General features: G+C 39.2%; 1 protein-coding gene across 7 annotated transcripts in view; it reads left to right on the forward strand.

Annotated features, from left to right (window-relative positions):
• myom2a (myomesin 2a) overlaps nucleotides 1–12,072 on the forward strand; it is a 54,427-nt gene that overhangs the window by 11,330 nt on the left and 31,025 nt on the right. For all 7 annotated transcript variants that reach the window (XM_076884611.1, XM_076884612.1, XM_076884605.1 and 4 more), the window contains one exon: nucleotides 7,388–7,526. In XM_076884611.1, the coding sequence (XP_076740726.1) occupies nucleotides 7,390–7,526 (137 nt within the window). In that variant the 5' untranslated portion in view covers nucleotides 7,388–7,389. The remainder of the gene's footprint in view (nucleotides 1–7,387; nucleotides 7,527–12,072) is intronic.

Genomic DNA, 12,072 nt, shown 5'->3' on the forward strand with positions numbered 1-12,072 from the left:
CATTTGTACTGTTACTGGTTATTGGATTGTGAAAATCCTTTCATGCAGATCCATAAAGTCCACCTCATACACTAAAAGCAGTGCTTGTGCTGGGTAAACATGTCCAGCTGTTGGGTTTTTAAATATCTGAAGCCTGTTGTTTGACTCCTTGTGCCATGAACTTTACTCAAGCTTTTTGTGTTAGCACAAGCGCTGCTTTCATTATTACCAAAAACCAAACATATAGTGACTGATTGTTTCATGATACATTATGTAGTTTAGTAGTTACTTTGAGATGACATATAGACTCGCTTTAATTATTGATAATGCTGTTTTTATTGTGGTAAATAATGCAACTGTTTGTTTCACCAAACACTGATATTGTATTTTATAAGCACGTAATAATTTTACCTGATGCAATGGTGGCCTTATTACAGGTAATACACTCCTGAGTATAACACATGGTTTCACTATAGACCACACGAAACACTTTAGTATCAAAGGATATTGATATTTCCATCTGCATTACTTTCCTTTGGCCTTCATATATGACATAGACAGGCGTGAATGATTGACTTGGACCTGAGCTAACAAAAAAACGAATCTATGTATGTCTCATTTTAATTACCTGTTCCGTCCGGTGTGCTTCGAACAAAGGTGGGCAACATTTTGACTGTAGCGTCCTTGTGGCTGTCCTTCTTCAGGCCTCTTTCAATCTCCACCTTCATCCTTTTCTTTACCTCTAACAACTGATTTTTGCTCAACCGGAATTCTGCCAAAGTCTGCTGAATGTGGCGCGCCTGCTCAGTTAAACGGTATGCCACTGCTGTCACCATGGCCGCTCCTTTCCCACTCCCGCTTTCGGACAGCAGGAAACGGACATCTGAGTCTGGGACTAAGCGACGCACAGTTTTGTGCAGACGACGGGCATATCTGTTCAGAGAGCAAAAGAATTCCTCGTGAGTCTTCAAGTCAGTATTAGAATGTGTCAAAATCTATTTTTCATCAGAATTATGTATTCAGGCTGCAGAAATATATAAAACACTACACAATTACAGGATAACTGTGACTTAGGATTTTAGGAATTCACAATGCAGCAGATCTGAACTTCCACACAGACCAAAACCTGGAGTTTTTCATTTAGGACTGAATCTGAAGCCACTCAAAGAATTATCTGGCGTACATCCTTTCTATGCTGCATAGGTCTTTTTGGAGTGCATAATATCCAAACTAAATGTGCGTCTCTGGAAAGCGCCCTTTAGTCCCCATTTTATGGCCTACTCACTGAGGGTGCATCTTGTACAGGGATCCATCAATGCCGACAGTGGTACGAAGCCGCACAACTCCTTTATTCTCTTTTAGGCGACAAAGAATGGCTCCCAGAGTTGCAGATATTAGATTAGCTGAGCGGAAGGATACGATGGTGCACACGTGCTGCACAGCCAGACAGTCTTCATCTGAGGGCTCCACTCCAAGCCTTGTCAGGATTTCCATGCACTTCTTCAGTCCTTCCTTAGTCCTAAAATTACAAGTATTGTACATTAAAAAGGTCTTAACTCTTCTGTTGAAAAATGGAAGTGGAAAAACTATTTTATTCCTTCATGTCTCACTTTTCAATTGCAGATACATGTTTCGTCTCAATCTTTCCTCTCGTCAGGAGCTCGGGGGTTATTCGTCCCTCAAACAGCAGCCCCTCTTTGGCCATCTTGACCAGGATGAGACGTACCAGTTCTCCCATGTACATGCCACTGGCCATCTTTTCAAACCTAATCAGAAAGAAACACAACAGTGTTTTCATATAAGGTATCACAGCTACAATTTCTATTCATCTAAATTACAGTCCACTGCAGACTAGAATGCTTTTTTTCAACTGTAATCTTAAGGGACAAAGCTATATTTTATCTATAGTGGTGTGTGTACAGTAACTTCACAATGTGTAACAACAAAGAGAACTAGTCCCAAAGAAGTTAAGCATACTGGTATACTTTTGTGTATTATATGCAGTTCGTTTACTGTTTGGCTGCACAACTTAAAAAACTAACTTGCATTGTACTTATCGTAGTCTACAGTAAGTAAACTTACTGAAAGATATTTAAACTTTCAAAACCTTCTTTAGTTTAAAAAAAAAAAGAAAGGAATCTTACAATTGTTTTCCTGGGTTGATCGATCCTCTGTCAATCTCACGGTCAAACTCTGTGCGGATGTCCTCTAGGGACCCATTATCCCCAAAAGCACCCCATTCAGTGTTGATGCACATCCGGCCTTCATCTCCTTCCACCAGGTCAATGTGACGCAGTTCCTCCATGTAGCAGGCATTTGTTCCCGTTCCTGAAAGGATGCACAACTGACATAACTCTTATTTCACTTCAAAGCAGAATGCAGTGTGCTATTTAGCTTATTTGGCGCCCCCACATGTAGAACTGTGTACACGCTTCTGTACAGTGCTCAGGACCTCGTGTGATTTTTGCCCAAGCTTGGACGAGAGACATTATTTTTGCTTGATTTTTGCCCTTCTGGGTTAGAACTTTAATATAAAAATGTATTCTCAACATCCTGGGATGGTTTGAAGTACTGATAAAGTACACTTGGTTACTAAAACCTGTTGGCTTTAAGGTGCTAAATACCTTTTCCAAAGCCTGGGGAAAGGATCTATTTGTTTAAAAGGGGCATATCAAATCATGTGAAATGCAAGATATTTTTCCCCCTACTTTAAAAGTGTCATTGGCTCAGGCATTTGTATTTGCCTAATGCAGTGGTAAAAATCCGTTTTTACCTATAATGATTCCCACTTCACAGCGCTGATCGTCAAATCCACAAGTCATCATAGTGCCAGTGGTGTCATTCACCACTGCCATGATGTCTGCTTGGTAGTCCTGGGAAAACAAGGTTATGTTTAACTCAAAACAAAATGGAAAAAAAGAGCCACCTGGCAGATGTCTTATCCATGTTTGCAAATGAAATCCACAGACAAAAACCTACCCCTCGTTTCTTGATAGCTTTGTTTAGAAGCTTCACAACGTCCATGCCTTCTACACCACTGGCTTTAAACTTCTTTGTCCATGTTAGTAAGACAGCCTGAAAAACAAGACTAACTTTAATTTACTATAAGACGGGCAAAGACAATCTCAAATATATGTCCATCGCTATTTCAGTCACGGCATCGCCAAACACATTATCTATAATATATTAACACAATAATATGATACTTTAATATAAATACAATACATACAATAAAATATAATGCATTGATGAATTTACACTGTTACATTCTATGGGCTTTATTGAGCTATTGATCTAAAACTATTAACAAAAGAAACAAGCCACACATGTCGAGATTGTAGTGATGACGTGTTTAATGAGCACAGTGAGTGGTACAGTTATCCTTTAAACTGGAAGTGTTTACCTCATCTAGTTTGGTTTGGGCACATGGGAAAGAGAACGTGAATCCCACAGGAAGTTTTTTATCCTTGATTTTTTGTTTCTCCATGAAGTCACCGAGGCAATCTGCAACATGGTCAAAGAGCTGCAGACACACAAAAAAGACATTTTTAAGAATTTCAAGGTGATGTAACTACATTTTGGCGCAAATGTAACATTTTCTTTATCATTTTAAATTAATGCATCCTTAAAGTACAATTTCCAGTTTACATAAATATCCCTGAAACTTTACTTAGAAAATGCTTCAACAAATATGTAAAGAACATAAAAGATTCTGCAGACAGTTAAAAGCCTTTCTGTAAACCATGCATATTTTAGAAATCATCATGAGATCCTGGAAAGATAGCTGATATCTACCCATATTGACATGACTTGTGACTTAGCATGTTTTTAAACTATTTTTTTTTCTTTTTTCTTTTTAGTCATTGGATTAATTGTATACTTGCATGAAATTGTTTTTAAAAAAAATCACACCAATGAAGACTGTTTACAGAGTTGTATATTATACAATAAGTCACAATCTAAATGTACGTCTTTGTTAACAAACCTGTGATATATCACATTACATTTCTTCTGACCAGCTGTCCATTCAGCATTTCACTAAACAGCATCTGTCTTGTTCTGTCTGTGTAAGTCATGGCCTAAACCAATCACACCGCCGCAGACAGTCATTCATGTTTTGGTTATCATGTTACAACACGGCCGCCAGCTGTCTGTCCTGTGTAGGCCAGTGTAGGTTCTGACGTTGCTCTTATTATTCCCAAGTGTCACAAAGATCATTTTACACAAACTGAATGTTGAGTCGGCCTTCCTATAACTGCTTTGTGTGGTGTGTAGACAGTAATGTTGAATATTCTTAATTAAGTGTGATTACGATACATCGGTGTGACAAGGATTACAGCATGAGAACAACATGTCTGATTGCTTCTTAGCTATGTTTTCACAGAGGAATGGCTCAATAAGAAGAATACAACAAGAATGTTTAGTACATTTAAAAATGGTAGAAATATATTTTTGGTTACCTGTGCCCCACTCCCATGGGTAATGTCATCAGGGGTCTCATAGATCTGGCTCTCCATCTGAACTGGTTGCTTCTTGTCTTGTGTCACTTTGACACGCAGGATCCGAAAGTTCGACCCTCCAAGGTCCAGAGCTATGAAGTCCCCCTTTTCTGTCAGGTTGAGAGTGTGGTCACACATTTAGTCTTTTTGAGTTTTGTGATTTTTTTTCAATTGCAATTCATGACAGACAGTTGCAACTAGTCCTCCCCCTGGTGTATTCCAACCACACACACACACACACACACACACACACACACACACACACACACACACACACAACAAAAAACAGACGATTTTCCCCATATTATGTATATTTTGGATCATACCTGAATACCAGAAGTCAACTCATAGGTGGCCCAAAGACTGCTACCAGGGTCAAATGTGAGTTTTGGGTAGATTTATGTTTTGCATTTTGTTTTTTGACAGTTTTTACAAGCAAAGGGAGTGAAAATGTGTTTCTTTTTTAAGAAATGTAATATAATATCCTAATTTTAATTTAGGGCAGATTAGAAATTAATGAATGTTTGATACTTTATTAAAGCTGTCACTGCTAATTCTCTCTAAGGCCATCAGTATTCCCAAGCTTGGCATGTCACTAAAAGAGAAAAGGAGCTTTACAGGCATCCACCACAAAGCACATGCTGTTAGTAGTAGCATCAACAAAAGACAATGTTTGGAATAATACTCCCCTCTTGGCCAAAAGTACAAAGATCTATATCAACATTTCTCAACAAAGACACGAGGAACATATCCTCAGGTTTATTTTCCTTACTCCCTACTTATGGTTGGAATGCTGCCTGTCCTTAGAATCAAATATATAAAGAAACCCACCGAATAAAATAAAAAAAAGAAAGGAAAGAAAAGAAAAGAAAAGTAAAGCATAATGTCAACAAATAGCCCCTCTGATTAAAAAATGTGAAGTTTGTTCTGAAATGAATACACAGACCTATATGTGCAATATTACAGGTAATTACATAAATTTATTCTTCTTGAAATCTGACACTGGATAAGAACAGAACATGTGGATGTAAATTTACTATTGCTGGAATCAGAGTTGTAACCTTTAAGTAAAGAAGTTCAGCTGCCCTCCAACAAAACACTGTTCAGTTGTGCCATGACTGTAATGTTTGCTGCCTTGAGCTATTAATCCTCTTGACCTGACTGGAATGAGATGGGTGTCTGGGCTGGACATACAAGTGTTAGTGATTTGCCGCAGAGCATTTGCTGTTTTATAACCCATGTCGTTGTATATTCTCAGTGCTAGCATGCAAATGTCCTGATGCTGTTTCGTTTAATTAATGCAAAAATTCTTAACTAAGCTCGTCAAAACTAGTGTTGTAATCTAATCACTGATAAAAGAAGGCTTTATCTGTGGCATGGCTGGTGTCTGTAGTACTGGCAAAAAAAAAGAAACATAATATGGTTTACAGTTTTTAAATTATTATTTTCGAGAGATTTGATTCTATTTGATTCTATCTGCCATTTGATTCTAAAATACCTTTTAATTATTCCATTTCCATAAATGTGTTTTAGTAATAAAAGATAGTGAAAACAGAATCCGTGAGATTTAGGATGAAGACCCTAAGCTGGTCTGTCTACATTTGTATCTCTCATTAGCTTTTACACCAAGTATAATCTTATTACACAGTAAAACTTACAGTCTGAGCTGTTCATTTGTGAATTTTCTTTCCAGAGAAAAAAGTCAAGACAGAGGAATGGGATTAATTTTCACTTATCCCTCTTATCATGACAACCAACCTTGCCAACATGTTTGTCACTACTGTCATTATATGGATTTAAAATGTTTATTTATTTATTTTTTTTGCCATCACCATAGCTTCAACTTCGCACTTTGCTTCATCCCTGTCACCTCATGTTGAAACCCTAGGCTATATATAGTGCGAGAAGGCAGGAATGTCCGGCTGCCTTGTTCGGACATCAGTCTGCAGGAAAACTAAGATATACCTGAAGTATATTTCTGCATTTTTGTTTCTCATTTTTCGACTTGAATACAAGAATAAAACCAAAAACAGCAGAAAGACATTCAAATATTTAGTCATCAATTCTACTTTTTGAGGTTTGTTTCCCAGTAAATGATCTTTTATCATCTGTAATAATCTGACTGTCAAAGTATCCTGAATATACATTCTGTTCCTCTATTATTTTATCAGTATAGCCCCAAAATATAAGAAAAGTAACATCTTAAACTAGTTGCATGGTCTTACTAAAGGCCTTTTGCTGGTTACAGGCCAGTCCTCAGACTAGTAAAGAAAAATATTTGACACAAAGATATGATTGGATTAGACGAGCCTATGAGGATTCTGTTTCAGGTAAGTTAAATGTAACATTATGAGGTTTTCTTCTGCTTGTACGTTACACTGAGTGATGAGGCTGTGTGGACTGTTTGGCCTCAGGCCTAAAACAATAGTAATCTATTTAGCTTGAACCCAGAGCACAAACACAAAGAGGCTTATGTGACAATTTTAACATCAGCACATTCTTTACAGTCAGACAGAAACAAATACATCCTTCAACGAGTATGGATGAAATTTTGTCATCAGTGTGTGAATAGGAGGTATTAATGATGCTGCTTCTTCTGCATAATAGTGGAAATGCTCCTTTATTTTTTAACCATTTTGACTTCTAAAATGCAGAATTATTTTTGAGCTTTGTGATATTTTTTATATTGTTAAAATATTTTTACAAATTTTTAAGCATTTTTAAGTTTTAAAGGCTTAAACCCATGTGTTTGACCTCATTAAGTGAACTGCCAATGACTTTGGGCATTTGGGGGCACTGTTGGGCACTTACACAATTAAGGAGAATATTTTTGAGCTGATCAGAGCACTTTTCTCAATAATCTGTGATTTCTGTGAGACTCTTAATACACACTCTACCTGATCCATCAGGAATGGACCTGACGAACGTGGGCAGCATCTTCACGGTGGCAGTGGGGTTGGTGTCACGTTCAAGCCCATTCTCCATTTCCCTGCGGAACCTGTTCATGATGTCCTTAAGCGTCTCATCGGAGAACCGCATGGAGTACAGGTACTTATCGATCTGAAGAATAGGTGCACAGAGAAGTTGTTAGGGACGTTTTATGCTTGCTAAACATCTGTGAGACACTAATATTTTGCAACCTGAGCACATATCAATTAACATGAATTAAACACATGTAAACACTGCCTACTAGTATTGTCGTGGTTTAAACACAACAATGGGGGTTTCCTGGGATGGATTTTATAATGGGTTTGTGTCATTTGAATTAGTTAACGGCATGGCAGGAGTTCTAGGACATGGGCAAAAATCAATAAACAGGGAGTACCTCTAATTGTGGCAAAGAGCCTGAAGTTGGACACTTGAATCCATGTACTAGTCAGCATAACATTTTGATACAATTAAATTATCAACAAAACATTTTTTAATAATAGCTACATTATATGGTTACATCACAGTTAACACATCTAATGAATGAAATGTTTGTTGGGAGGATTTACAGAGGACAGTTTTTGTTATTGTTATATAATCACAGTGCATGCCATGGGGCACCCCACACGCCTGAAACCTGCTCTGTGCCACGAGACAGTCCACACATTTGTTACCCATCAAGCTACTCTGTCACATTATTAATATTAGCCTCTCCAAAATGTCACCTGATTTGTAGAGTTTGTCTACAAGAGTAATGAAACATGTCTGTAACTTTTTTTAAAATACAGTAACTTTGATGTTTGTCTATATATACTTTATAAAGTAACATTTGATTTTTTTCATGGCCAATCTTCTTAATGTTGTATGTAAATGCAGTAAATTCGTATAGTTATTCACTCTTAGTTTTCCTGACACTTATAATATGGCATCTATTATCAGTCTCTTTCTTATGTTATTTAACTGCATCTGTGTGATGCCTTCTTTTGTCATGTTTTTGTATCAAACTTTTTCAGAATTCTTACGGATTTAAATTAAATTTTGTTTGTTTGCCTGATCCTTTGATGCTTAATCAAAGAATACTAGTAAGACCAAAGGTCTACACACTAAGGCTACCCCGCTACTACAACACTTGGATAACAGATAGTAAATCTAGCTGTCACTAAATTTGACTCCTTATCTTGATATGGTTACAGTGTCGGTGTCCCCTGCAGGATGTGCATGGTTTAAGAGCTTTCATCCTTTCAAGGATTGTTTTTACCCCAGTAGTTCCAGTAACCTACTTCAGCAGTGGCACGTGTTGCTACTGCACTGTGATATCACACATGACGTCATGAGTATTTGACCCCACCCCCACTTACACTGACTGCCCTCACCCGTATCCCCTATTCCCTGGGGATATCTTACCAGTTTGTTCAGTCACGAATTCGCTGTGAACACAGAGTCCGTTTATATGGGCAGCTAGAAGCTGTAATCAGGCTCAGATTTTACTGATGGCAACGTCTATGAGCTGCTAAAAAATTGAAATGTGTTTTCACGATGGACTAAAAGAGGAATGAAATTAAGAAGGCAACAGTGCAATGGGATAGAACATCTGTGAAACAGTAAAAATGAATGACTGGGAAAAGAAAGACACTGACAGTCGGGGACAAAATCGTGGATCTTGGAGATCTTGACTTTTGCCAACAACCCCTCATAGACACCTGTCTGCTTCAGATGCCATAGCAACCAGTGCTCCGTAAAAGCTCAGTGATGGAGCTTTCACCACGATCAATGACCACAGCCCTGCTCAAGGACATCTGTGTCAAATACTGCTAACAAACTGAAAATGCACCATATCAATATTAAACACCATGCTGGCTTTCTCCTCCCGTAACTCCCAAATGGTGCATCCTCTTCTCCCAACACGATAAACCCCAAAGATTCGATCCCAGCATGCAGCCACTGTTCGCCGGTGTCTGTGGGTACACGCTAGGCTGCTGTGATATAACAAAGCTCTGAAGTCTAATATAAAAGGACCACCATAACAGTTTAAAGCTGCTGTCGCTCACCTTTTTGAGTTGATCATCCTTCAACTCGGTGAAGTAGTAGGCCAGAAGCTGAGCCGCTATCATCCTGTCTGCGTGTCCTTCGGGAGCTGTCACTTACTACGAGGTGGTTTGACAGTGAAGAAGAAGGGAAAAGAAGATTGTTCAGTTTCCCCTCACGCTGATCCCGCTTTATCCTGAAGTAGAAGCAAAAGCAGGCCTTGCCTGAGCACTGTGTCAAGGCAAGGTTAAAAGGAAAAAGTCTGGTGAAACAAATGTGCAGCAGCGGCCCTGCCTGCTAGTCTGCGACAGGCACACACACATACACACACAAACACACACACAGGCTGGGTTTGGCCATGCCTCCTCCCTCTGAGCTGCTAGCTCCCTGTTAGCTCTGAGGAGATGTAACAGCTCGGCACAGGAATGGTGGTTCTGTTTTGCCCTGCCCCCACTGAGCACTCCCATTGGCTGAACCCAGGACATGGAAGCAAAGGAAAGAGTGGGGAGCAAATTGGAGGAGGGGGCAACAGGGGAGTGCAAATGGGAGTGGGGGCACGGGAGTTGTGAGCTGAATGAGGAAGCGGCTTACGCACGATAACTGGCCACTCTCCTCCATAGACTTCCCCGAGTTTGCACGTCTCCATGTTTCCACGGCTACAGGAGGTGGACGTGCAGAGAGGCAGGGCAGCCACATGATGATGTCACTACTGCAATACACTGAGCACCAACTGCAGCCTGAAGCACATCACATTCATGCTGCAACATCCAAGCATCTTCTCATAGCTCCACACATGCAGCAGCACCGTTGGAGAGTCAGACTTGTGACTGATGGCTTCTTATCTCTGCAGCACACACCCCACCCACTGCAACACAGAAGCTAGAGATATAGCTTTAAAGCTAAGTGTCATTCCTGACCTTGAGAGGACATTTCTTAATGGAAGGCAACCTGCACACATTATGTACCTATAAATCCACGAATCAGCGTTTTTAATTAAAAAACAACAACTAAAAACAAAAAGTGACAAAGAATATAAAAAGTCAGGACGACTCATCCAAAGACAAGAAGTAAAAACATTTGTTTCCAGGTTGCAGTCACATTAATTGATATTTTGAAAATGTGTTTTATATTTTTTTTTAAATCTATTCTTACATGGGCTTAAAATGTGTCTTTAGCTATAGCCAGCACATGTTTCGAGCCCCCACCCCTCTTTGACTGCTGATGAGGCTTCAGCATTGCTATACATAGTCAGGGACAGCTCCTCTGCCCCCTGTGGCTCTATTACGTCACCATGCTCTGCGTAAAATGAACCATGTCTCCTGACTCAGTGACGCCTAAAGCTTGTGACGTCTTTATTATATCCCCCCCCCCCCCCCCCCCCCCCCCCCCTTAACCATTGTGATTTAGGACTTCCCTCTTTGATTTTCCTCTAGTCTACACACAGTCCCCCTCCTCTTGTGTTCCATCTTTAGCAGCCTGCAACCTAAAGAATGGTTTCCCGGTGCCGCCTTTCCCCACTGTGAAACAGAAGCTCAGAAAGGAGAGAGGAAAAAGGGGGAGGGCTTAATATTCATTCACTCCCCTCTGAGGAAGACTATCCGGCTGGTGTCATGGCTGCTTCAGGGTGACCTTTCCTGGTGACCTAAATGTTGTGCTCTTTATAATGAAGTAACGCATGCTTAAGCAGGACTTCTTTTTTTTAAATTGTTTACAGTTTCTTTATGTAACCACATGTTTATTTGAATATTAAGGACTCATTTTTTCTCATTTAAGTATTTTCCTCAACACGCGACCCTTTTAATATGTTATGCTTGATATGTTTATCGGTATACTTAAACTTTGCTGTTACTGAAGTTGAGAGTTCATCATTCATCCACGAATCCATTTTCAATCTGCTGCAGTATATATGTGCTTGTTGTTTGTAAAGGCACACAAGATTCCTGTCTGTCAGAGGAATATCCTTTGGGAAGCTTAAATGTCCTCAGTAAATCTGTTATAGAAATAGATTTGACTATTCCCTGCATATCAAGGAGCAAACTGGCCAGATTGTGGTGTTACAGTGAAGGTTAGCATGTTTTTCACGTTGGCATGTTTAAAAAGAGATATAAATAGAAGAGACTTGATGTAATCCAAGGTATTTGCAATTGTCCTCTTTTTTTCTTGGTAAGATGTCCTGCTTGGAACCAAGTTCGAACATCTACTGGGACCAAGACCACATATACTGACATTTCTAGAGGTGTTTAGTTTATTATAAATTCTCATCAAATAAAAGCAAAATAAATAAATAAAATCTCTGTAGCCTTCATGCATCATAAAGTCATTGAATCTATTGGCACTTATGTAGTCTAAATATTCTGCAGACATGAGGCATCTCAAATGTCTGAACTTCATGCTTGTCACATTATCATGCTCCAATAATCTCTTTTACTCCCAGTACAAACATGCTATGTAGTGGGGCCAGAGAGGGGAACGAGACTGGAATCCAACAGGAGACCTAAAGTCAAAGACAATGAAACAGATAAAGAGAACTGTTACTGCAATTGTGCAAAAGAAAACAAACACACAAAAATGTCTCTCACATTTAGTGCATATAGTCAGTGTTAGTTAGGTTTTACTTGATGATGATGATCTTTGTAGCCTT

The sequence above is a fragment of the Maylandia zebra genome, linkage group LG6 (assembly GCF_041146795.1).
Source record: "Maylandia zebra isolate NMK-2024a linkage group LG6, Mzebra_GT3a, whole genome shotgun sequence".
In the NCBI taxonomy this organism is placed as follows: Eukaryota; Metazoa; Chordata; class Actinopteri; order Cichliformes; family Cichlidae; genus Maylandia; species Maylandia zebra.